The sequence below is a fragment of the Vulpes lagopus genome, chromosome 2 (genome assembly GCF_018345385.1).
Source record: "Vulpes lagopus strain Blue_001 chromosome 2, ASM1834538v1, whole genome shotgun sequence".
Taxonomy (NCBI): domain Eukaryota; kingdom Metazoa; phylum Chordata; class Mammalia; order Carnivora; family Canidae; genus Vulpes; species Vulpes lagopus.
Window position 1 is genome coordinate 30,709,754 of NC_054825.1, and position 27,957 is coordinate 30,737,710.

General features: G+C 38.6%; 1 protein-coding gene across 2 annotated transcripts in view; it reads left to right on the forward strand.

Annotated features, from left to right (window-relative positions):
• The window catches only part of ARHGAP19 (Rho GTPase activating protein 19), a 65,131-nt gene that overhangs the window by 4,626 nt on the left and 32,548 nt on the right, over positions 1-27,957 (forward strand). The window contains exons 2-4 of one of the 2 annotated variants that reach the window (XM_041746006.1): positions 22,466-22,731; positions 24,021-24,101; positions 26,041-26,148. In XM_041746006.1, the coding sequence (XP_041601940.1) occupies positions 22,466-22,731; positions 24,021-24,101; positions 26,041-26,148 (455 nt within the window). Of the gene's footprint in view, positions 1-22,465; positions 22,732-24,020; positions 24,102-25,938; positions 26,149-27,957 lie in introns of both variants that reach the window. The other variant, XM_041746004.1, reaches the window with a different exon arrangement.

A 27,957-nucleotide genomic window follows, 5' to 3' on the forward strand; every position in this document is an offset into this window, starting at 1 on the left:
AGTTGGTGACAGCAGTGTCCAAGTTTTGGGGCTCAAGCCTGCTCCTAGAATTTAGGAACAGCAGGAAGCTTAGGAACAGACTGCTGGATGCTTGCATGCCATTTTGAAAGTGTTTTTGGAGGATAAAGAAGGTGCCTTTAGATCTGTGGGGAAAGGGTCCTGCATTCTTCTAATTTACATACACTGTAGAGTATGGAATAGGGTTACTAAACACATAATTTCCTGAAGACTTCTTCTTTTTTTTTTAAGATTTTATCTATTTATTCACAAGAGATACACAGAGAGTGGTAGAGACATAGGCAGAGGGAGGAGAAGCAGGCTCCATGCAGGGAGCCCGATGTGGGACTCCATCCGGAACTCCAGGATCACGCCCTGAGCCAAAGGCAGATGCCTATTTGCTGAGCCACCCAGGGGTCCCTCCTGAAGACTTTTTGTTATATTGTTCTTTACCTAAAAAGTAGTGTGGCATTCAAGAAAAGTGATAGATGGAACCTTTACTGATCCTAGGAAGACTTCCCTGTTCTCATATGCACAAGTGGGAGAACATGATTTAAAATATCTGAATCTGGAGGCAGCCGCGGTGGTGCAGCCTGCGGTCCGGGGTGTGATCCTGAAGACCCAGAATCAAGTCCCGCGTCGGGCTCTCTGCGTGGAGCCTACTTCTCCCTCTGCCTGTGTCTCTGCCTCTCTCTCTCTCTCTGCCTCTCATGAATAAATAAATAAAAATCTTAAAAAAAAATCTGAATCTGGTTTTGTATTTGTGCTGTCAAATCTTACCTGAAGGGTAATGACAAATAGATTATTCAGTAGTCTTTCTTGAACCTGAATAGTTTTATTTATTTATTTATTTATTTATTTATTTATTTAATCAATTACCTGACCTAGAGTGTTTGATCATTATACTTGTAGATAGGGCCAGCCTTGCTAGAAAGAGAGGGGAAGAAGAAATATAATTTTAAAATTAATCCACATAAACTGGTAAGTAGCTTACATTTCTTTGCCTTTAATCTTTGGTAGAATTTGTGAAATTAACAAGTGATTAAAGATGGAGGTTGCTGGTTGGTTGTGTGTAAGGTCATCAGAGAGTGGCAGTCTGTTTTTGTTGTTACTACAAGTCCAAGACACTATTTTATCCATTGGATGGGTTTGAGGAGGGATGCCTGGGTGGTTCAATGGTTGAGCAGCTCCTTTTGGCCCAGGGCATGATCCTGGGGTCCTGGGATTGAGTCGGCATCTGGCTCCCTGCATGGAGCCTGCTTCTCCCTTTGCCTGTGTCTCTGCCTCTCTCTGTGTCTCTCATGAGTAAATAAATAAAATCTTTAAAAAAAAAAAAATGGGTTTGAGGAGACTCACTCCATTCAGGCTCACAAGAAGCCAATTGATAAATGCAAATTACCAAATATACAAAGTAGGTATATCAGCTGGTCTCATTAAAAAGAAAGATTTTAAAATTAATTAATTAATTAATTTGACAGCGAGATAGGGAATGGGAGCTGGGGGGGAGGGGGGTAGAGGGAGAGGGAGAAGCAGACTCCCCATTGAGCGGGAAGCTCAAAGCTGCTGGATCATGACCTGAACTGAGGCAGACCGTTAACCTACTAAGCCACCCTCAGCTTGTCTCATTTTATCTTTGGGGCACACAGTTGATTAGATTATTGCTTTTTCTTTTTCTTTTTTTATTTTTATTTTATTTTATTTTTTATTTTTAAAATTTTTATTTTATTTATGGTAGTCACAGAGAGAGAGAGAGAGAGAGGCAGAGACATAGGCAGAGGGAGAAGCAGGCTCCATGCACCGGGAGCCCGACGTGGGATTAGATCCCGGGTCTCCAGGATCGCGCCCTAGGCCAAAGGCAGGCGCCAAACCGCTGCGCCACCCAGGGATCCCCTCTTTTTCTTTTTTTAATCAACAATGATCATTTTCAAGATACCTCTGGTTATCTTGCCTGAACCTTCTTCTTCTTCTTTTTTCTTTTAAGATTTTATTTATTTATTTATTTGATAGAAAGAGAGAGAACACAAGCAGGGGGAGCAGGAGAGGGAAAAGCAGGCTCCCATGGAGCAGGGAGCCTGATGTGGGGCTCTATCCCAGGACCCTGGGATCATGACCTGAGCCGAAGGCAGACACTTAACTGACTGACCCACCCAGGCTCCCCTGGACCTCCTTAACTACATTTTTTATTAGCCATCTTTTAGGATGGTTATTTCTAGAAATGCCAGTGCCCATCTATTTTGTGCTGATGGTTTTCTAGTGTTACTTGATGTATCAGTCAGAGTTCAACTAAGACACAGAAACTAATATAGTAATTTGAACAAAGGATTTTTTTTTTTTAAAGATTTTATTTATTCATTCATGAGAGAGAGAGAGAGAGAGAGAGAGAGAGAGAGAGGCAGAGACACAGGCAGAGGGAGAAGCAGGCTCCATGCAGGGAGCCTGATGTGGAACTCGATCCCGGGACCCCGGGACTACGCCCTGAACCAAAGGCAGAAGCTCAACCGCTGAGCCACCCAGGCATCTCCAAAGGTTGTTTAAAATAAAGAATTATTAAAAAATAAAGAATTATTAACTATAATGGAATTAGGGTAACAGGGATTAGCTAGTAAGAACTAAAAGAGATTTTTTTTTTAAATTTTAATTTATTTATGATAGTCACAGAGAGAGAGAGAGAGAGAGTGAGAGAGAGGCAGAGACATAGGCAGAGGGAGAAGCAGGCTCCACACACCGGGAACCCAACGTGGGATCCGATCCCGGGTCTCCAGGATCGGGCCCTGGGCCAAAGGCAGGCGCTAAACCGCTGCGCCACCCAGGGATCCCCTAAAAGAGATTTCTAAAGATTATACTATATTATATAGTAAATATCAGAAACAGCTTTTATATATCAAACTCATTCTGTTGTACATTTTAAATATCTTGCAGTTTTATTTGTCAATTATACCTTGATTAAACAAACAAAAAAAGAATCCAGTATAATTTTTAGGGCTGAGTAGAATGTACCAGGAAGAGGTCCAGACCTTGTTTAAGGCTTGGCTGTGGCTCACATAGAATGGCAGAAAAGTTGCTGTGGTAGAATTTGTTGGAAATTCACCTCATAGAACTTCATCCACTCTTTAGGGGACGCCTGGGTGACTCAGTGGTTGCGTGTCTGCCTTTAGCTCAAGGCATGATCCTGGAGACTTGGGATCAAGTCCCACATCAGGCTCCACACAGGGAGCCTGCTTCTCTCTCTGCCTATGTCTCTGACTCTCTGTGTCTCTAATGAATAAATAAATAAAAATCTAAAAAAAGAAAAAAAGAAATCCACCCTTTAGGGTACTGGGGAAAGCTGTTCATAGGGAGGTGTCTTGGAGGGAAGCTACTGGTTTATGGATGCTGCTGAGTGCTGAGGATTGCAGGAGCAGGAAGCTATCACTGGAGAAGCTGCCCTTGCTGTGAGAGCTGGGAGCTGGAGAAGCTGTGCATATTTAGGAGCTTACCTAGCCCGAGTGCCCTGGAACTAGAAAGGGAGGGGTCTTCTTCCTGCAGTGTCTCTCCAATGTTCTTTATTAATAATGCTCAATATTGTGCTAGCTGAAGGAAATATAAAGGCTCCAGCTCCATTTTTGCAGAGTGGCCAAAGATGGGTAAGAGGCATTAAATCCATAACTGGCATATGTGGAGAATCATCTCCCTCCAGTTCTGTGCTTCCCTTGCTGCAGCACTTCCTAAGACTTTTCTAGAGGAGTGAGTATGAGATAGTGTGTAGGATCTGAATGAATGAAGAGGGACCGAAACAAGTCAGAGAGGACAAGAAAGTGATTGGTGGTTAAATTTGTATTGATAGACTTATTTGCATGTAGGCTTGTTTTTTTTTGTTTTTTTTTGTTTTTTTTTATGATAGGCACACAGTGAGAGAGAGAGAGAGGCAGAGACACAGGCAGAGGGAGAAGCAGGCTCCATGCACCGGGAGCCTGATGTGGGATTCGATCCCGAGTCTCCAGGATCGCGCCCTGGGCCAAAGGCAGGCGCCAAACCGCTGCACCACCCAGGGATCCCTGCATGTAGGCTTGTAAAAGTCTATATGCTTTCCAAATAGAATAACTGTTTCCTGGATTAAAGAATCTGGAACAAGTTGTATTTAACCTAATAACTATCGTTTGTCTGAATTTTATTTTTTGAGGCATGCTGGTGTTTAAAGTATTAGTAATACCTTATTGATCTTGTCAGTTTCAAACTTTTAAATATCTCGGAGGGGGTGTTTATTGATACCTTTCTCTCAATTAAAGCCGTGTGTGTTTTTGAGCAAGCTACTTTTACATTTCTCTGTCTTTTTACCTAGAGCTTCTGGTAGGTAGTTATATGAAGTTTTAGAAATTGGTGGTTTGTAATGATCTTGAAATATATATAATTTTAAAAGAGTTAATGCATTTCTTCCAAGGTCTAATGTACAGTAATTGCACCTGAATCTTTATTAAAAAATATATTTTTAAAAGATCTTCTTTATTTACTTGAGAGACAGAGAGTGAGAGAGAGCACAAGCCAGGAGGGGGGCAGAGGGAGTGGAAGAAGCAGACTCCCTGCTGAGCAGGGAGCCCAACTGGAGTGGATCAGGGACTCCTGTACCATGCCCTGAGATGAAGGCAGACGCCCAACCAACTGAGCCACCCAGGCGCCCTGCACCTGGATCTTTTGAACAAGTGTAGTTTTTAGTTATAATTACTAGAGTAATACTCTTTTATCCTGAATTTACATTTAACATCAACATCAGTTATTTGGCATAACACAGCATTAAGCTAGAAATTTTGCTACCTTTTTTTTTTTAATTTTATTTATTTTTTCATGATAGTCACACACACAGAGAGAGAGAGAGGCAGAGACATAGGCAGAGGGAGAAGCAGGCTCCATATAGGGAGCCTGATGTGGGATTCGATCCCGGGTCTCCAGGATCACGCCCTGGGCCATTGGCAGGCGCTAAACCGCTGCGCCACCCAGGGATCCCAAATTTTGCTACTTTTTAAAAAAGATTTTACTTATTTATTTGAGAGAGAGGGCCTGAGCAGGGAGGGGCAAAGGGAGAGAGAGAAACTGATTCCTCATTGAGCAGGGAGCCCAGGACCCTAGGATCGTAACCTGAGACGAAGGCAGATGCTTAACTGATGAGCCACCTAGGCACCCCCAGAGTTTTGCTGTTTTTTAAAAGAACCTTTGAATAATGTGGAACAATGAAAATTGCTGAAATGAATTGAGCTGAAGAACCAAAAGTTACATGCTGTGATTGGTGTATTTGGCTGAACAAAAGTTCACATCTGTAAGGAAAACCAAGATTGGTTTGTGAAAAACTGAGAAGCATTGGGAAATTGGTACAGAAAAGAGAAGCATAAGAGATAAGACAAAATTTAAAAAGGAGAATATGGAGAAGAGGAGGTGACTTTTGAGTAGAGGCTGCCAGCCACAGCCACAGGGGTAGGCTTTGGAGGCAGTGGTGATAATGAGCCCAGCAAGAAGTGATCTTGGAGAATAGAGATTTCCTAAGTAGGAGGTAAGGAAGTAGAATAATCAAAATGACTAAAAGGGACTGGGACTTATTTATATAGTGGGACATTTTAAATATTTGTATATATATATTTATATATAAACTTTAAGATTTTATTTATTTATTCATGAGAGATACAGAGAAAGGCAGAGACACAGGCTCCCTGCAGGGAGTCCAATGTGGGACTCAATCCTGGGACCCCAGGATCACACCCTGAGTCAAAGGCAGATGCTCAATCACTGAGCCACCCAGGCGTCCCTATGTGACAGAAACTTAAGCTAGCTTAAGCAAAGAGATGACATTGATTGGCTCAAGAAACTGAAACATCCTAAGGGTAGATCAGGAATGGCTTAATCTGTATTGAAATTCTCAAATCTTAATGTCACTAGGCATCTGCTTCTTGCTTTCTTAGATCTGATTTTCTCTGTATTTGCTTTTGGAAAATGCAGGTTCTTCACTAAAGATGGCAGTAATGGACCACCATTGGTGGCATTCCACAGGTTTAGCAATCTTAGTATCCAGCAAGAGTCTTGGAATTGGGTCTTTTTTTTCTTCCTGATTTGACTTTGTGGGCCTTTGCCTCAATCAATGAGGAATACAGAATGTTTCGATTAGGTAAGCCTGTGCTCACACTTGCTATTAGGGAGTAGGGTCAACCCACCAAAACACATATACTGAAAGATGGGACGAGGTTATTGCCCAAAGGAAAATAAGGGTGCTGTTACCAGAGGAAGGGGAAGATAGATGTTGGGTATGCAAAAATAACATGTCCACTGTACTATCTTAGTAACCTCTCTGTACACCCTCCTTTATTTAAGATTATGTTTTGCAAAGGGCTTGCCACTAATATGTGGAGAACACGTTTTATCTTCCTTAAAAAACCAACCAAACAAACAAAAAAATCAAACAAAAAGGCCCCTTATTTAAGTATTTATTTTTTCCACTAAACAAACCCTTTTCATCTTTAAGACCTACCTCAAATCTCAACTCCTGTATAAGGGTGAAAATTTCTCTTCTCCTCCTGAATTTGTACATCGTTTATTGTTTCTACTATGGATTTGGCAGTTAATGATCTTTTTTATCTTTTGTGCTGTAGTCTTTAGCTATTACTTAACATCTTGTAGGAAAACTATCATTCTTTTCTGTAATTAAGTATAAAACTACAATGATGTAAGTGAGGGGAAAACAATTTTGTCAGATGCTCACAAGTTTTATGATCTATCATAAGTAATTATTCAAGTATGAAGTGGGTTAATGATAGAATTTTTATATTGGGAAATGTATTAGTGTCAATTCATAACTAACACTATATAAAGCATAGCTTTTAGGATAATTATAACACTATACAAAGCCATAGCTTTAAGATAATTGGATGAAAACATAATAAATAACAGTATCAGTTGCCAGCTTAAATACAGGTTATTTGTCAAGATGAATTATTACCTGAAAGCTAGACACAGTTTTTGGTTACTCCAAGAAAGAAATAGAACCACAGAAAAATTCAGTCACTTGCCTGCTGAATTTAGTTGTGCTGAACTATTAATCCTTTGGCTTTTGAAAAATTAATACATAACTAAAACATTGCTTGTATACACAAGTATGGAAATGAAATGTTTCCTTTAAAGGCAACATAGATCAGTTTCAAATAAATTTAATCAAGTTTGGGTTTTATTTCTCTTGCTTCCTGACCAGAGTGTATTACACAGTATCAAACTAATTTCTTGAGACTCAGTAGGATTACGGAAACACAGTAATAGGGGCTCCTGGGTGGCTCAGTTGGTTGATGGTCTAACCCTTGATTTTGGCTCAGGTCATCATCTTGGGGTTGTGAGATTGAGCCCCATGTCAGGCTCTCCAGGCAGTGGGGAGTCTGCTTGAGATTCTTTCTGTCTACCCCTCCCCCTGCTCATGCTCTCTCTTTTTAAATAAATAAATAAATAAATAAATAAATAAATAAATAAATAAATCTTTAAAAAAACTACGATAATAATCTGAGCCAATCTATAACAAATAAACCTCCCCCAATTAAACAGAAAAGATCCAAGAGGTCACATAAAGCTATATCCACTTCAGACATATTCCTGATTATATGATTTCAATTTTCTTTTTTTGTTCTTCTTATTTTTTCCCCTAGAAAATTAAAATGGCTTGGTTGTTGATCTTTGTCCAAGTTTCTACGATGTGTTATAATAAAGAAGTAAAACATTATTTGACAGCTTTAAGATAATAGGTCATCTGATTAGAGATAAGGTCATCTTAGTTGGATTCTATCAATATAAAAAAAATTCATGAGTATAGAAATCACATAGTTGTAAATATTAAATTTTTATTTATTTATTTATTTATTTATTTATTTATTTATTTATTTATTTTTAAATATTAAATTTTTAATTGTATGCCACAATAATGAGAGCTATGTTTGCTAAATGTATTTTAATTATACCTTTGAGAGGGGAGAAACTCATTAATTTAGCAATTAACCTAAAGGTACTGGGATAATATAATTAAAAAGTTCTTCATTTGTTTTGTTTTCATGCTGAATATAATTGCAAAATTAAACCATGTAAGTAATAACAATGAAACTGAAGAATAACTCACCAAATAACAGGAAACTTAAGAATTAGGGGAAGATCAGAAACTGAGAGAGTACACAGTGATACAATTTAGTAATATTATACTTGATATTATCATCAGATACTTTCCTTTAGACTTTATTTTTTTTAAAGATTTTATTTATTCATCGTAGACATAGAGAGAGAGAGGCAGAGACACAGGCAGAGGGAGAAGCAGGCTCCATGCCAGGAGCCTGATGTGGGACTCGATCCCGGGTCTCGAGGATCGTGCCCTGGGCCAAAGGCAGGTGCTAGACCACTGAGCCACCCAGGGATCCCCTCCTTTAGACTTTAATTGGAGAGCACTACATGCACTATAAGCTGTGCTTTGAAGTATGGCTAGTTTTTGTATATGTAAGTCCATCTATCATTTTAACAAATTTTTGCATCAAATTTTTACAATCCTTCCATTGGTTGCAATAATAGTTTCTTCACTGAAGTACCAAGGCCTACTTTATTTTTTTTCTTTGGGTAAGGTCATTTTGTGGGAGCTGTCCTTGTGACCAAGCTCTCTCAATCGAAGTCCACTGATGTGAAACGTGTACTTACATCATTACATCATTATATTAAGATTGTACAGAGGATAAAGCCTAAATTTTATTAAAGCATAAATATTTTAACTGATACAATAGATTCTTTTTAGGTGTTGAGAAATAAAAGTTTTGAAAAGACATTAGAATATTTAAATTTTTAAAAAGTATTTTTTCAGATACTTCAAAATTTTCTTTCTTCCTTTCTTTCTTTCTTCCTTCCTTTTTTTTTTTTAATTTTTTTTAAATTTTTGTTTATTTATGATAGTCACAGAGAGACAGAGTGAGAGGCAGAGACATAGGCAGAGGGAGAAACAGGCTCCATGCACCGGGAGCCTGATGTGGGATTCGATCCTGGGTCTCCAGGATCGCGCCCTGGGCCAAAGGCAAGCGCCAAACCACTGTGCCACCCAGGGATCCCTCTTTCTTTCTTTCTTTCTTTCTTTCTTTCTTTCTTTCTTTCTTTCTTTCTTTCTTTCTTTCTTTCTTTCTTTCTTTTTTAAAGATTTTTATTTATTCATGAGAGACACACGGAGAGACAGAGAGAGGCAGAGACACAGGTAGAGGGAGAAGCAGGCTCCATGCAGGGAGCCTGACGTGGGACTTGATCCCTGGTCTCCAGGATCAGGCCCTTGGCTGAAGTTGGCGCTAAACCGCTGAGCCACCCCAAAATTTTCAAAATATTATATACTCTATGCACCATAAAGTCTCATATATTAGAATGCTATCTTTTCAACATTACATCATCTCAACAGTTGGTGTCATTCAGACTGAATGGGAAAAGTATATTGTGTTTCCCCAAAGTGGGGGTTGCTTAAGACTAACTACAGTGAAAAAAATCTCATAATTGTGTCCCATTTCAAAGGATTTTTAGCAGTTACCCAAAGATCTCTTTAAAATAGTGCTGCTTCACAGGCTAATACATATATATATATATATATATATATATATATATATATATATATTTGTGTTATTGGTATTTTTTTATTTTTTTAAATTTATTTTTAAAGATTTTATTTATTCATGAGAGACACAGAGGAGAGAGAGGCACAGACACAGGCAGAGGGAGAAGCAGGCTCCATGCAGGGAGCCCGACGTGGGACTCAATCCCGGGTCTCCAGGATCAGGCCCTGGGCTGAAGGCGGTGCTAAACCGCTGAGCCACCAGGGGTTCCCGGTACTTTTTTTTTTTTTTTTTTTTTTTAAGGATTTTATTTATTTATCCATGAGAAACAGAGAAATAGAGAGAGACACACAGGCAGAGGGAGAATCAGGCTCCGTGCAGGGAGCCTGAAGTGGGACTCGATCCCAGGTCTCCAGGATCATACCCTGGGCTGAAGGCGACGCTAAAGCCCTGAGCCACCCAGGCTACCCCAGGTGTTATTGGTACTTGGAGGAAGTGTAATTATTTTCTTGAGTGAGAAAACATTGTGTGTCATTCCATAGGGCAAAATCTTAAGTCAGGTTTCCAAAAAATGTTGAGGTGAGGAAGATCAGGAATTCTTTAATTTCTAAATAGTTTAATTCAGATTAAGTTTCTCTAGTACTTCGAAATTAGTTTGGAATCACATATAGGCGTCAAATACACTTTTGGAGACTTTTGGAGTCTTAATTAGAGGGAAGAGGTTCTTTTTTAAAAATATTTTATTTATTTACTCATTCATTCATTCATTCATTCGAGACACACACAGAGAGAGAGGCAGGCAGAGACACAGGCAGAGGGAGAAGCAGACTCCATGCTGGGAGCCCGATTCGGGACTTGATCCTGGGACTCCAGGATCACACCCTGGGCGGAAGGCAGGTGCCAAGAAGGCAGGAGCCAAACCGCGGAGCCACCCAGGGATCCGCAAGGGAAGAGGTTCTAATTTAAAAACCTTGGACAGCTACTCTAAGGGCAGACCTTAGAATGTAAATGTTTCACAATTTTTGTCTAAGAAATTGAATATAATTCCTTGAAATATTGTGGTACTACTTACCAACTTTGAACGGTTTCTGTTTAAAAATCCTGCCAGCTTGGGCACATGGGACCTGTTTTATCCTTTCTCTATATATAAACTTTCATGACACCAGTACACCAGTTTAAATTTGATATATAGGAAAAGAAAAAATAATAGCTTCTTGTTTAATACTTATATGTATTCCTGTCTAACAGCTCTCCCAGAAAGTGACACAATGAAAGCCATGTTTCAGAGCCAGAGGGTTGAAAAAGTAGTAAGAGAGTGCATACTTCTCTTAGGGTGGTAAGTCAGATTTAGACAACATTAAATATAGCTCCTATTTTGATAGATGTTGCCAAGGTTGTGGTTCTTGGAGAACAAATCAAGTTAAGCAATTCACTAGGGAGGAAACATTTAGTTTTGTGGGTATGCAGTTTTGGTAGCAGTCAGCCAAAAAATACATCTGCAGGATACGTTTTTTCCCCCCACTGCCTTGAATTTTGCAGATTCATGGGTTCAATATGCCTCAAAAGCACTTGCATTTCATTATTCTATAATTGATTTTTCAGCTGCGGATTCTGTTTGTAGTCCTTTCACTAAGCAGATCACCTTACATGTAGAGTTCCATCTAGTGGTAAGAGTAATCATAGCAGATGATAGGTAGGTTATACAAATTATCCTATTCTTTTTTTTTTCTTTTCTTTTCCTTCCTTCCCTTCTTCCTCCCTCCCTCCCTTCCTTTCTTCTTTCTTTTCTTCATTTTCTTTCTTTCTATGTGAGTTCTACACTGAACTTGAAGCTTAAACTCAGGATCCTGAGATCAAGAGTTGCATGCTCTACTGACTGAGCCAGCCAGGTGCCCCCAAATTATCCTTTTTGATAAGCTTTGCCTCTTAACCTTCTTTGGGATGGTTGCCTAGTATATGCATTTAAATACAAGCCCTTGCTCTCTCTTTATGCCTACCTACATACCTAACTACTAATTCTCCTGGTTCTGGTCATCTATGCAAAAACTTTTATGATGAGGAAATTAACCTTTACTATTAACTTTGATTTTCTGTGATACTTTCATCAAGTTGTAACAAGATTTAGGTTAAAGCTACTTGTTTTTTTTTTTTTTTAAATTTTCTTGAAAGACTTGATTCTACATACAAGTATGTAGAATAATATAATCAATATTTTCCCAGCTTTAATAAACCTTAACATTTGCCATATTTACTTCAAATTAATCTCCCTTTTCCCGCAGCTCCATGATTTATTACAAGAATATTGCTAGCACCCTAGATATTCCCCTCATGCCCTCTTGCCTCCTCTTAATCACTATCCCCCCAAAATAGCCATTATCCTGAATTTTATGATAAATATATCTTTCGTTTTCTTTGCAATTTTACCACTTAAGCAAGTATTGCTAAAGAACATGCTTTTGTCTATTCTTAAAATTTGATGTAAATGTCATTGCATACTCAGTAAGTAGTGTGTGGGTGGGTGGGTGGGTGAGCGTGTGTGAGACGTTTTTGCTCATCATTATATATGATTCATCCATGATGGTGCATATGACTGGATTTGTCCATTTTTGTTGCTGTAAAATACACCATTATATATGCCACTATTTAAAAAATCATTCTGCTGGATGTTTTGGCTGTTTAGAAATTAATGTTTCAGTGAAGATTTTTGTTTGTAATTCTTGGTGCACTGTGGCTGCACATGTTAAGCATGTTTTAGAATTCATGGGGTCATAGGACAGTTTTGTTCAACTTTAGTAGATAAGACCAAGCAGTTTTTCAAAATGATTGTACCGATTTATAGCCCCACTATCAGTATAAAAGAGTTAACCATTCGTTTCTCTAAACCTTGGTATTGTCATTCTCTTAAATTTTAGTCCTTCTGTTGGATAATTGTATGTTATTGTTTTAAAATTTGCAATTCCTTGATATCTATATATATTTTTAAAAGATTTATTTATTTTCGAGGGAGAGAGAGAGCATGAGTGGGAGGGACAGAGGGAGAAGGAAAGAAAATCTCAAGCAGACTCCACACTGAGTGCAGAGCCCGACATGAGATCAATCCCGTGACCATGCAGTCACCTCCCAAGCTGAACCCAAGAGTTGGGTGCTCAACTGACTGCACCACCCAGGCATCCCGATATCTAATGATATTGAGCAGGTTTTTTCCTTTGTCAATATATCAGCCATCTAGCTACTCTTTTTTTTGAAGATTTTGTTTATTTATTTGAGAGAAAGTGAGAGTGTGTATGTGCGAGTGATTCGGGGAAGAAGGGTAGAGGGAGAGAGAGAATCTCAAGCAGACTCTGCGCTGACCCTGAGATCATGACCTGAGCCAAAATCAAGAGTTTGGTGCTTAACTGACTGAACCACCCATGTGCCCCTATGCTACTCTTTTTTAATGAGATTTTTATTGAAATTTCATGCCTGTTTTTCTATTGGGTAGTTTGTTTTTTTCTTATTGATTAGTAGGAATTCTTTTTTAAAAACATTTATTTATTTATTCATGACACACACACAGAGACAGAGACACAGACAGAGGGAGCAGGCTCCTCGCAAGGAGCCCAGTGTAGGACTCTATCATGGATCCTGGGATCACGCCCTGAGCTGAAGGCAGATGCTCAACCACTGATCCACCCAGGCATCCCAATTAATAGGAATTCTTGGGATGCCTGGGTGGCTCAGCTTTGAGTGCCTGCCTTTGGCTCAGGGTGTGATCCTGGAGACTTGGGATCAAGTCCCACATCAGGCCCTGTGGGGAGCCTGCTTCTCCCTCTTCCTATGTCTCTCTCTCTCTCTCTGTCTCTCATGAATAAATAAAGTATTTTTTTTAAGTTTGAAAATTTATATGAAATACACAAATTCCTAGAAATGTCCAACTTACCAAAATTAATATAAGAAGAAATAGAAAAAAAATTTAAAAAGATTTTATTTATTTATTCATGAGAGATACAGAGAGAGAGGCAGAGACATAGGCAGAGAGAGAAGCAGCTCCATGCAGGGAGCCCAATGTGGGACTCAATCCTGGACCCCGAGATCACGACCTGAGCCCAAGGCAGATGTTCAACCGCGGAGCCACCCAGGTGTCCCAGAAATAGAAAATTTGAATAGTCCTATAACATAAATTGAATGTATATGTAAAAAACTCATAAAGAGAACTCTAGGTTCAGACGGCTTCATCAGCCAATTTGAGCAAGCATTTTTTTTTTTAAGATTTTATTTATTTATTTATGAGTGACAGAGAGAGAGAGAGAGAAGCAGAGGGAGAAACAAGCTCCCCACAGGGAGCCTGATGTGGGACTTGATCCCAGGACTCTGGAATCACGACCGGAGCCAAAGGCAGACCCTCAACCACTGAGCTGTCCAGGTGTTCCTTGAGCAAGCATTTATTTATTTATTTAAAAAATATTTTGTTTATTTATTCATGAGAGAGACAGAGAGAGGCAGAGACATAGGCAGAGGGAGAAGCAGGCTCCCCACAGGGAGCCAGATACAGGACTCAATCCCGGAACCCTGGGATCACACCCTGAGCCAAAGGCAGATGCTCAGTCACTGAGCCACCCAGGTGTCCCTTGAGCAAGCATTTGAAGAAGTAACACCAATCTCATCTTAAACTTTTTCAGAAAATAGAAAAATAAGACATATTCCCCAACTAATTTTATAAGGCCAGCACAACCTTGGTATAAAACCTAATGAAGATAATATAGTAGTCTCCCTCTATCCTCTGTGGATGTATGAACCTGTGGATAGTACTGAAGCCCATATATACTTTTTTCCTACACATACATAGCTATGATATAGTTTATAAGTTAGGCACATTAAGAGATTAATAATGATAACTAGATAAAGGAGAGCAATAAATAATAAAATAGAACAATAATAATATAGTATAATGAAAGTTAGGTGAATGTGGTCTTTCTCTTAAAATACTTTTTTGTGCTATACTTAAGATCATGCGAGATGATAAAATGGCTGTGTCATCAGATGAAGTGAGGTGAATGATGTAGGCATCTTTGATAGTTTTTAGGTTGCTGTTGACCTTCTGATGGTAGGTCAAGGGGGGATTATCTGCTTGTGGACCACAGAAAGTGAAACTGTGGAAGGGGGGTCGCACTACTGTACATGTATCCCCTGCTTTTTGAATATTTGTGTTAGGTTGTTTTGATTCTATTTTTTTTTTTTAATTTTTTAAAATTTTTATTTATTTATGATAGTCACACAGAGAGAGAGAGAGAGAGAGAGAGAGAGAGAGAGGCAGAGACACAGGCAGAGGGAGAAGCAGGCTCCATGCACCGGGAGCCAGACGTGGGACTCGATCCCGGGTCTCCAGGATCACGCCCTGGGCCAAAGCAAGGCGCTAAACTGCTGCGCCACCCAGGGATCCCTATTTTTTATTTTTTAAAAAGATTTTATTTATTTATTCATGAGAGACACACAGAGAGAGGCAGAGACATAGGTAGAGTGAGAAGCAGGCTCCCCAGGAGAGCCTGATGCAGCACTCAGTCCCAGGACCCTGGGATTAGGACCTGAGCCAATCCCAGACCTCAATCACTGAGACACCCAGGTGCCCCTAGGCAACTTTGCTTTTAGGAAGGACCTACATTTGTATCTGGTTTCACTAACCTAAAGAAATCCAAAGAGGATTTCCACTTTTTGAAATAAGACAAAAAGTGAAAATAGCATTTAGCATTTGTTTACCAATGAGCCATTATAGAGGCAGCTCAGACTCTGATCAAGGAGAGTGGCTCCATCAAGCCCCTTCCCCAAGAACTATGCTCAGCATACTCAGCATCTCAGCAGCAAGCTACGGTAATTTGAACTGTGTGGGCATCTGTGCTTTATCTTGATTTATTTTGTGCATCCACTAGCAAAATAGGTCTTAAGGGATCAGAAAAGGCTAAGAGGGTTATTTTTGGGGTATGGGGATGCTAAATTTTCCATATAAGTTAATGGTAATTACTTCTTCACTTTATGCCATTTTGGCTTATAAAAGATTTCACAGGAACTCTACTTTCAGAAAGCAATTCCATGACAGTCTCACTTATGAATGTATATGGAAAAACCCAAACTATTAGTAAACCAAATTCAGCAATATATAAAAATGATAATATAACAACATTCAGTATTCTAGAAGTGCAAGATTGGTTTAACATTAATCAGTGTCATTCACCACATTAACAAAATAAAGGAGAAAAATCATATCCTCAATAGATGCACAACAAATTGATAAAATTAAGCACTGACTCATGATAATAAATAAATAACCCTTAGCAAACTAGGAATAAAAAGATATTGCCTGAATCTGATAGTTTTTCCCAAAATGATGGACAGGGAAAGATACCATCCTTCAATTTGCTAATCCTTGTTTTTTTTGTTTTTGTTTTTTTGTTTTTGTTTGTTTTTTTTTGTTTTTGAGAGATTGTGTGCACTCATGTGAGTGAGCGAGTAGGGGCAGAGGGAGAAGCAGAAGCGGACTCCCTGCTGAGCAGGGAGCCTGAGGCCCCAGGATCATGACCTAAGCCAAAGGTAGATACTTAACAGACTGAGCCACCCAGGTGCCCCAGAGAGAGAGAATCTTAAGCAGGCTTCACCACACAGCACAGGGTCTGGCTCGGGCTCAATCTCACAATCCTGAGATCATGACCTGAGACGAAATCAGGAGTCAGAGGCTTAACCAACTGAGCCACCCAGGTACCCCTACCCTTGTAAGTTTTATTTAATTTTTTTTTTTTTTATCTTTTAAAATATTTTATTTATTTATTCATGAGAGACATACAGAGAGAGGCAGAGACATAGGCAGAAGGAGAAGCAGGTTCCCTGCAGGGAGCCTGATGTAGGTGGGACTTGATCCCTGGCCTCGGGCACTGAGCCACCCAAGTGCCCCCCTACCCTTGTAACTTTTATTTTATTATTTTCCCTTGTAACTTTTAAAGTTGAGATTCCTTTCATGTTTGTTAGTCACTTAGGGCTCCTAATTAATTATTTGAATTAATTGATCATATCTTTTGTGAATTATTTGATCATATCTTTTGTCTAATTTTCTTTGAGTGTATTTTTTTTTTTTTAAGATTTTATTTATTCATGAGAGACACACACACACAGAGAGGCAGAGACACAGGCAGGGGGAGAAGCAGGCCCCTGGGACTCTGGGTATGCGCCCTGAGCTGAAGGCAGACGCTCAACTGCTGAGCCACCCAGGCATCCCTGAGTGTATTTTTCTTATAAATTTTAGACTGATAAACTCTGAATACTAATCCTTTTTTTTTTTTTTAAAGATTTTTAAAAAATTTTTATTTATTTATGATAGTCACAGAGAGAGAGAGAGGCAGAGACATAGGCAGAGGGAGAAGCAGGCTCCATGCACCGGGAGCCTGATGTGGGATTCGATCCCGGGTCTCCTCCAGGATCACGCCCTAGGCCAAAGGCAGGCGCCAAACCACTGCGCCACCCAGGGATCCCTACTAATCCTTTTATATGCATAACATTTTTTCCCCCAGTTTATGCCTTTTTTATTTTAATGTTTTAAATCATTCATTTATTTATTATGAATGGGTAGTATGTTCATATGAATCAAAAATCCAGAAAATACAGGGGGATCCCTGGGTGGTTCAGTGGTTTAGCGCCTGCCTTTGGCTCAAGGTGTGATCCTGGAGTCCCACATCGGGCTCCCTGCAGGGAGCCTGTTTCTCCCTCTGCCTGTGACTCCTCTCTCTCTCTTTCTCTCTCTCATGAATAAATAAATAAAATCTTAAAAAAAATAATCCAGAAAATACAAAAGAACATACAATGAGAAATTTTTCTCCCACTCCTGTTTTTTTCATCCAGTTCCTCTCTCCAGAGGCATTTTGACTTCATTTTTAAAGACCTTTGTTCATAATGTCATTTGTTTTACACACATTTAAAATTTTAATATAATTAAATGTATCAATCTTTTCTTTGTGGATTGTGCTTTTTATGCCTTAAGACACATTTCCGCTGCCTCATTTATTCTTCTTTGCTCTTGTCTAAACTTTTTAAAGTTTGGCTTTTCTTTTCTTTTCTTTTTTTTTTTAAGATTTTTATTATTTATTTATTCATAGACACAGAGAGAGAGGCAGAGACACAGGCAGAGGGAGAAGCAGGCTCCACGCAGGGAACCTGATGTGGGACTGGATCCCAGGTCTTCAGAATCACACCCCAGGCTGCAGGCAGCGCCAAACTGCTGCGCCACTGGGGCTGCCCAAAGTTTGGCTTTTCAAAAATATTTAGATCTTTATTCTATCTTTTGTATGTGATGTGAGGTAGGGATAATCCTTCCTTCCATACTGTAAGAGTACTTGTCCTTATTCTCTTACATTATGTGATTGTTTTGTCTAATACAAGTTTTAGCATGATGGAGACTACTATTGAGCTTCATCTACGCGTTGGCAAATACAATGAACTGGTCCAGTTTTTTACTTCTGTTTTGTTCCTACTTGCAGATGACTGCCTAGAGTTCTGATAAGTACTGCCTTTCAGGCCCCATAATGTGTCCTTGTGTCCTCTAACATGTCTGGAATTTCTGTAGGCTGTGATGGGGCAGGGCAAGGAGGTTCCTTTGTCACAACAAACAAGGAGAAAGCTTTTTTCCTGTCTCTTCGATTTACCAATGCCTCATCAGAAGCTTTCAGCACTTATGTAAGAAATTAATTTTTTTTCTTGAACTTAAGCAAACTTAGACTTTGTTTTAAAATAAGATGCTATAGAGTAGGAAGTTGTTCTTGCTTAAATATAGGGTTCTTTTCTTTGTCCTAGAAGTCTCTTAAATTCTTAATCATGTTCCTTGGTATTCTCAGCTTTATGTTGTGATATTGTATAATCTGTGGAACAGGATTAACAGGCTGTGTGGTATGGAAGTAATTAAAAAATGTAACCCAGTGTATCAGTCTTTTCCATCTCCCATCTTCCATTTTACTTCTTTTTTAACTATTTCTCTGTGTTACATCCTGGCTTACTAGATCCTTCACTCAGAAAAAGTGAAGAAGGGGAAATAAAACACTGGGTTAAAGACATTGAAATGGGGCAAGGGGCAAAACAAGAGTGAATGATCACAGGAAGGAAAGAGAAAAGCTGAAGGAGAAAAGAAACAGATTGCTTGTTACCTGTGGGTTAGCACTCCAGGGGAACTTTTTCTGGTATTTGTGAACAGATAGGGGAGCCTTGAACTTACTTATTCTTCTACCTGTTTTACCTGTTTAGGAGAGGGCGGGCTTGGGGGTGATGGCTAGCTAGGAAGGACTGTATTGAGAAACTATTAGTTATTGCTTTGTGCATCTAGCTCCTTATTTTTGTATTTGATCCGGTTTAGTGCTGAAAGGTCATCTGTGATGGAAGTTTTAGAATCTTAACTGAATATTGCTCCAGATATTAATAAAATAAAGGTCTGAAGGTTATATGTCTATATGTGTTTCTACTTCAGGAATATAATGGATGCTATTCATGTATATTTATGTGTTAGAACTAATTTGATCTGAAATCTGTTTTTCAGAATTAAAAGGGATTTGAAGTCCATAAAATGATAGTTTATTTTTTAAAAAAGATTTTACTTATTTATTCATGAGAGACACACAGAGAGAGGCAGAGACACAGGCATAGGGAGCCTCCATGCAGGGAGCCCGATGTGGAACTTGATCCCAGAACTCGGGATCACAACCTGACCCAAAGGCAGACGCTCAACCACTGAGCCACCCAGGTGCCCCATAAAATGATAGTTTAGACTCAGTAAATTATAAGACTCTTTTCAGTGCTAACACATTTCATGATTTTTTTGGCTCTCAGAGTAGTGATTTCTCATTGGCAGTGATTATAAACAGTAGTTTTATATTGACTCATGTTTCTTAAAACATGTTTCTTAAATCAGCTGACACTAAAAAAGAGGTTTTGTCAATGGCTTAGGATACAGTTGCTTTTGATTTTAATTGCTTTATAATCATTGGCACCTTTATAGGGAAAATAATCTTTCCTTGTGTGTAAAAAGGTCAAGTCAATAAGCAGTTTAAGGTCTTTCTTTAATGATTTTTTGGTTTGAGAATACATATTCATAATTTAAAATTTTTTTTTTTTAATTTTTATTTATTTATGATAGTCACAGAGAGATAGAGAGAGGCAGAGACACAGGCAGAGGGAGAAGCAGGCTCCATGCACCGGGAGCCCGACGTGGGATTCGATCCCGGGTCTCCAGGATCGCGCCCTGGGCCAAAGGCAGGCGCCAAACCGCTGCGCCACCCAGGGATCCCTAATTTAAAATTTTTATGTGAATTCTTATATTATCATTTCAGAGAAAAGGAATTTAGTAGCCACCAATTGAAGATTTGGACTGTTGATTAAAATTATGTAATAATTTTTCAAGGAAGTAGTGACAAACTTTGAAGCTTCCCTGTGCTTTGTTTTCATTATACCATTATTAAATTTCTTTTTAAGGTTTTGTTTTTTCATGAGAGACAGAGAGAGAGAGAGAGAGAGAGAGAGAGAGAGGCAGAGACACAAGGCAGAGGGAAAAGCAGGGTCCATACAGGGAGCCTGATGTGGAACTCGATCCTCGCATTCCAGGATCACGCCCTGGGCTGAAGGCAGGTGTTAAACCACTGAGCCACCCAGGGTTCCCCCTTACTAAAAATTTTTCATGTAGTGCTGACAAAGGAGATTTAGGTTACTGATATTTAATATTTAGAATGTAATTTTTTCCTAGAACAATGTTTTGGTACCTATGATGTTGTGGAAGACTTTTAAGTTGTGATATTTATTTATTTATTTATTTATTTATTTATTTAATTTATTTATTTATTGGAATGTTTGTACTGTCAGGTGAATTTCAACTTTGCCTGACAGATGTGATGACTTGTCCTTTTTGGCTTGTGTTCTGTCCACTCATTGGTTATATAATAGGTGACTGTTTATATAATAAGGATTAGAACAAGCCGTTAGAGATAATTGATAATGGATACAAACAAGTGGTGTTTTATCTGCTACCAGAGATGGAATAATATAATTCTTATATGTAACATGTTAAAAGTACAAAGGAGTATAGCAGTTAGGCATTGGAAAACAATGAATAGGGAAGAAAATATTTCTTGAGAATCAAGGGAGTTTTGCTAGGAATATAGCCTGAGTAATGTAGGAGAAAACCAGCTAAGATCAGGGGCCAACAGAACATATCTGCTTAGTATTATTCAATGACAGAAAAGTGAAATTAGGAGCAAGATAGAGTGCCCTAGAGAGAAGAATGTGTCTGAACAAAGGTTGGACTTAAATGATGGACAGAGGCATCAAGCGTTGAAGGATTTTAAAATAAAACCAATTTCTGGACCTGGTTAAGGTAGAATTAATATCTATTTATTCTATTTTATTGTATTATTATTATTATTATTTTTTATTGTATTAGTTTTAAACAGTTTTTTTTTTTTTTTTTAAAGGTTTGGTTTTTTTAAGATTTTATTTATTCATGATAGTCACACAGAGAGACAGAGAGGCAGAGACACAGGCAGAGGGAGAAGCAGGCTCCATGCAGGGAGCCCGAAGCGGGAGTCGATCCCGGGTCTCCAGGATCAGGCCCCGGGCCAAAGGCAGGCGCCAAACCGCTGCGCCACCCAGGGATCCCTATTTTTAAACAGTTTTTGAAAAAGATTATTTATTTATTTGAGAGAGAGAGAGAGAGAAAGCATAAGCAGAGCAGAAGGAGAGGGAGAAGCAGACTCCTTGCTGAGCAGGAAGCCTGACATGGGGCTGGATCCCAGGACCCTGGGATCATATCCTGAGCTGAAGGAAGACCCTTAACCAACTGAGCTACCCAGATGCCCCAATATCTATTTTATATAACTATAAATGCCTTCCATTCTGGTGAAGGCTTTTCAATTATGAGAAACAGAATCCAAGGGCAGCTGGCTTAATTAAAACCGGCTGATACTAGAATATGCCTATGTATGCTCCCTGGTTGGAAGGAGGGTCTGCTTCTTACTCTCCCTCTGCTTGTCCCCCCTCGCCCCTCCAACTGGTGCTCTCTTCCTCCTGCTGCAAAATAAATAAATAAAATCTTAAAAAATTTTTTTTCTGTGTAGGGACCCAGGAACTAAAGAACCTTATGGGTAGAGTAAATGTCTTCAAAAGGTCTACTGCACTGTTTAGATGTAGTTTTAGCTGTTATATAAGCTCATACTATTGTCATGTGGTTTCTGTGGCATTTGAGACTGGCCTAAATATGGTACTGTCAGCAGTTGGGACACTACATGGGAAATACTGTGTAGTACTGGCTGTATTTCCAAGAAGGCTTTAATTTGATATTACCCATTGTTGTGTTAGGGGGAACAGCTGTAGGTCTAGTGTCTTACAAGTATTTAACAGTAATAATTCAGGCTTTGACTGTTTTAATAAGGAAATATGATCTATATGACTACCAAATTTAATATACTGTTAGACTTGGGAGGCTGTAAGAATCTATATCTTTTTATGGCATATGCCTGAATTAAGGGGAAAAATTGGGTCATATTTATTAATTAATTTATTTTTAAAGATTTTATTAGAGAGAAAGAGAGAGCATGTGTATACGAGCATGCATGAGCAGTGGGGAGGGGCAGAGGGAGAGGAGAGGTAGACTCCACACTGAGCAGGGAGTCTGGTCTTATTCAGAGGTTATTTGGTCTTTTCATTAAATGAACTTCCTAAGTATCTAGATGAGTATAACCTAAATAGCAACAAGCTTAAATTGTCTTCTTTTGTACAGTCACTAGATTAAGGATTAGGTTTTTCAAAAGACCAATATATAGATTAACCCACAGAAAGAGTGAATAATTGTATGGCTTAAAGAGCGGGAGAAACTTGCAAAAGCGATCCTCCTAAAGTGTCTTCTGTTTCATTTTTTTCAGTGATGCCATCTGTAATTTTGTTATCTGCAATGACTCCTCCCTTCGAGGGCAACCCATTATCTTCAATCCTGACTTTTTTGTGGAGAAACTCCGACATGAGAAACCTGAGGAGTTCACCGAGTTGGTGGTCAGCAATATTACAAGGCTCATTGACTTACCTGGAACCGAGTTGGCTCAGCTGATGGGGGAAGTGGACCTTAAATTGCCTGGTGGGGCCGGCCCAGCATCTGGATTCTTCCGGTCTCTAATGTCTCTTAAGCGAAAGGGTAGGGGATGTGTCTGTGAAGGGTGAACAGGTCTCAGCTGCTCCCTGGACTTAATCTCCTAACATTTGCACATTCACTGAGTTGCTATTATGTACAGTATTTTTTTGGTCATTTTTCTCATTTTCATAAGTAGTAAAATCTTAAATTAGCAATAAAAAATTTAAAAAGTAGATAAATTGAAGTGAGTATATCAGTTCCTGAGAGAGATGACATGATTTAGTTTAGGTAGTTATCAGGGACACCTTGATTTTTATGCCCTATGACATAGCTGGAGGGTACAGTAAAGAAAGTTTGAACATTTTTTTATTGCAGTTCTCAAATGTTTTCATTCCATAGAATGCTTTGATAAGGCAAATACCTATGAGTCACCCAAAATATAAGCCTTCCTAGAAAATTAATTATAGCACTGCTTTTGATAAGATATTAAAGAGGTACTATCTTATTAAGCATAAGAAAAAATTTTATTTTTTATTTTTATTTTTTTTAAAGATTTATTTTTATTTATTTATGATAGTCACAGAGAGAGAGAGGCAGAGACACAGGCAGAGGGAGAAGCAGGCTCCATGCACCGGGAGCCGGACGTGGCATTCGATCCCGGGTCTCCAGGATCGTGCCCTGGGCCAAAGGCAGGCGCTAAACCGCTGCGCCACCCAGGGATCCCAAGAAAAAATTTTAAAGTAGAAAAAAAAATTAGCAATACATCAGGCCCTATACCAATGCTAGTGGATAATTTGTAATACTTTGACAATTGTGGCTCTAAATTCTATTTGTTTCTTTGTTTATTTATTTATCTATCTATTTTAATGGTTTTATTTATGATTCTTAAAGAGTATGGCTATGAGCTGGGGGAGGGGCAGAGAGAGAGGAAAAAAGAGAATCTCGTGTGGACTCTGCACGAGTGCAGAGCTTAATGCAGTATTTGATCTCAGGCCCCTGAGATTATGACCTGAGCTGAAATCAAGAGTCAGATGCTCAACTTCCTGAGCCACCCAGGCACCTCCCTGGTTTTCACTTTAAAGTTAAACATCAACAAGCATCAACATTGCTACTTAAATAAGAAGATGGTCTTTGCCTTTAAGGAACCTATAGTCTAATATTAAACTTGCAGAGAATTGATTGAAAGTTGTTAAATTTTTGGATGTACTTCCAGCTTTAAGGTTTTTGTTTACTAAACTTGTGAAAGTATTTGCTGAACTGTAACATAGGATGCTTGAGTGGCTTTAAGAATGATGATTTTTGTGCTATTTGTGGAAAATATAGCCCTGTTCTGTCATATGATTTTTTTTTAGAAAAAGGAGTGGTATTTGGATCCCCGTTGACAGAGGAAGGCATTGCCCAGATATACCAACTGATTGAGTATCTACACAAAAGTAAGACTACTCAAGATTTTTGTTCTTTGTTAATGAAGAGTTGTTAGTTTTGTTGAAAGCTAACTTCCTTGAGTTAGTAGGTGGCAATGAACAAAAGACACTAACCAATGATAATTTTTAAGTGGCATGTTTCTAAATATATTTCCTTTTATTTAATTAATTTTTAAAAGATTTTATGTATTTATTCATGAGAGACAGACACAGGCAGAGAGAAAAGCAGGCTCCACCTAGGGAGCCTGATGTGGGACTCGATCCTGGGACTCCCAAGATCACACCCCGGGCCGAAGGCAGGTGCCAAACTGCTGAGCCACCCAGGGACCCTCAATATATTTCCTTTTAAATTTCATCTCATGGGCAGCCCAGGTGGCTCAGCAGTTTAGTGCCGCCTTCAGTCCAGGGCCTGATCCTGGAGACCTGGGATCAAGTCCCACGTCAGGCTCCCTGCATGGAGCCTGCTTCTCCCTTTGCCTGTGTCTTTGCCTCTCTCTTTCACTCTCTCTCTCTCTCTCTCTCTCTGTTTCTTATGAGTAAATAAATAAAATCCTTAGAAATTTTTTTCATCTCATATATTGATTTGTTTTATACTCTCAAAGATGTAGATAAATTTGATAGTATCTATGAAATCATATTTTCCCCTTGACTCAGGTTTTTTTTTTTCCTGGAAAAATACATTGTTCCTAAGAATCAATTCTTTACTCAAGGGAACATGATTTATCACCAAAGATACTTTTCATTTCTGTAATTCTATAATTCAAATACACTCTTTGCTTAATTCCTATTCATTTTGTGGTAGTCCTGCTGGTTATGCCATTGCTCTAGGTGCTTGGTACAGTTGAATGTATGTGAAATGTGTAGTATATGTGATGCTTTGATAAATTCAATACAAATGTTTATTTATGACATTTTATGTGGGGCACTGTGGTTGGAGCTAGAGCAGAAGTTGTAAACTGATAGTGTAAGGACTGGAGTCCTCTGTGTTCATGTTTTGTTAGGTTGGCAAAGGATTAAATTAAAGAAAAATCAGTTATCAGTGAGGAATAAGGAAAGTCCAGGTTTTTGAATTCTTTGGATGATAGGAAGATCTAGTACCTGGGGGCCCCCACTTGGACACAGTCAGCTAGAGCACAAGTATGTGCTCTCTAGTTTGTTTTGATTCCCTTTCATTCATTTACTATTACCTGTCTGGCCCTCTGGGCATTTGAACTTGAACCCCTGAATTAGGGGGCTATGTAAAAATAAATACATGCCTAAGCTGAAAACATGAACTCTCATGGTTTTCACAGATTGAACCAAAACTATCATTCCCATCTTTTTTTATCCTCTTATATTAGCTTAGAACCTAGTTGGAAGGGAAGAACAGTTTGGTTGGAATGATCCTAAGCTTCTGGAAATCTCAGACCAAAAGGAGATCTGGTAGGTTAGAGTTCTAATTTCTGGGGCAGTGCAGAGGCTCTCAATTCATTTTGGACTGGGAAACCATTTAGAGGAGGAGCAAACTTCTACAGATGAATTCATCCCCTCCAAAGTCTGAGATGACCAGAGGGGAAGGGACCTTCTAGGAGATTTGGCTTTCTTCCAACTTATTTTTCAAGCTCATCCAGTCATTCAGTCTCCAGATGTGCCTGGTCCTGGGCAGACCATTTTCAGGTACTCAGGGATGTTCAGATAAGTCTTGGGGGCTAGTAGGTTCAAAATTTTTCTGGGAAAAGGGGAAAAAAGCCTCCTTCAAGATCTTTATAAAGGGTCTTTCAAATATAAAGTAGTCTCTTAGATGACTTAATTTTAATTTCTTTTTGCTTCCTTTTTGCATGTCCTCTGTTTTTTCCATGCTAAACAGACTTGAGAGTAGAGGGTTTGTTTAGAGTACCAGGGAATAGTGTCCGACAGCAGATTTTAAGAGATGCTCTCAATAATGGAACTGATATTGACTTGGAATCAGGGGAGTTTCATTCAAATGACGTTGCTACCTTGCTGAAGATGTTTCTGGGAGAGTTACCTGAGCCCTTGCTGACTCATAAACATTTCCATGCGCACCTCAAAATTGCTGGTGAGTATGGGAGATGAGAAGAAGATGTAAATAAATATCTTTTGACTGAGTAAAGTTGTTTGGAATTTTCTGTTGTTTGTACAGCAGTACTTCTAAAATTGGTTAAGACTTCATGATATTTTGGGCTCTCTGGATAGTACTGGCCAATGAAGTTTGATTTAATCAAGTGTTTTTCTTGCTAAATCAATTTCTTTGATGATAAATTCTGGGTTTTATTTATTCTTGTGTCCCTGGTGGATCCTAGCGTTGTGCTTTGAACATTTTATTTGCTCAATAAATGAGTACTTTTCATTGGATTGATTCACATACTCGAGATGGTTACAGATTTGCTATATTTGCCTTAGTTTGGGGCTTTTGCTAAGTATTACTATGCCTTAATTGAGATAATTTCTAATCTTGGAAACTCGGTTTTTGAAAATAACTTTGTTTTCTAAATAGGCAATACACTCACATGTCTCAAAATTCAAAAGATTCAAAAGAGTATACAATGAAAAGCCTGTCTCCCACCTCTGTTCCCCAATTACCCAGTTTTTCTTCCCAGAGGCAACCAATACTATTGATTTCTAATGTATCCTTCCACAGGTATTTTATACATTTACAAACAAGTACTTACATATATTCTTTTTCCCTCTTTTTATGCGATAAGAGGGTATTAGATACATGGTTCTGTGGTTTGCTTTGTTCACTTATGTCTTGGAGGATGTTCCATTTTCAGCTCATATTTTCCTCATTCTCTTTTATGTCTGTGTGGTAGGGAATTCATTCTTAAATTGCATAGCTCTTAGGCTGCTATAGGCTCTAAGTGCACACAGCATCAAAATCTATACTGCATTTACTTGGTTTTGTGCCCATGGGCATTTTCCTCTTCTAATTTTAAGGAAAATAGAAGTTTTTTTTTTTTTTTTATGTTGAGTAATTTTTATTACTTAACTAGCTTTAATTTCTAAAATCTAATGAGATTTGATTTTTTTTAGCACTCTCAGTGACAATCTGGATTATATAAATGAATACATGTTATTAGAATGTTATATAACTTCATAATTATTTTGGAGTGAAAAAAGTTGGATCTTGAAAAGATATGGAAAATACTGATATGTTTTTGATAAGTGTTAACACGAAGAATGTTTATTCTGATTACTTTAGTACAATATTTGAAATCCTCTGCTCCACCACCCCATGACTCAGTGTTCTTTGTAATCATATTGAGGTGTGGCACAGTTGTAACATTTGCTATGCCTTGGTGATAACTGGGAGGGAATTTTGTTTTCAATTTCATGTCAACAGGGAATAGTTTCTAGAAATATTACCTACCTTTCCTAACATTGGAATTATTATTGAATTTAAATAGTTTAAACAACACACTATAATCATTTTCAGGTCTACATGAATTATATCCAAATCATTATTATTTGTGTTCTTTGAAGTTCCGATTATTCAGGGGACTGTTTTTTATTGATAACCTGTATAGCCTCTTAGGGGAGAAACAGTGATTCTGATTCCTTGAGGAGCTGTGTGGATCATCCCCATTATCAGTACATTATTCACTGTCATACTTCTTTTAGCTGTAAAATATCTGGGTGAGGAAAAGTGAAGGGGGTGGCATAATCAAAGATCTGTGTGGACATGTTTTCATTTCTCTATATACCTAAGAATATATCCACCTAAGAATGGAATTGCAGCGTCATATGGTAACACTACTTTTAGCTTTCTGAGGAACTGCCAAACTGTTTTCCAAAGTGCACCATTTTAAATTCTCACCAGTAATGTAGGAGGGCTTAATTTTCTCAACATTCTTGACAACACTTTTTA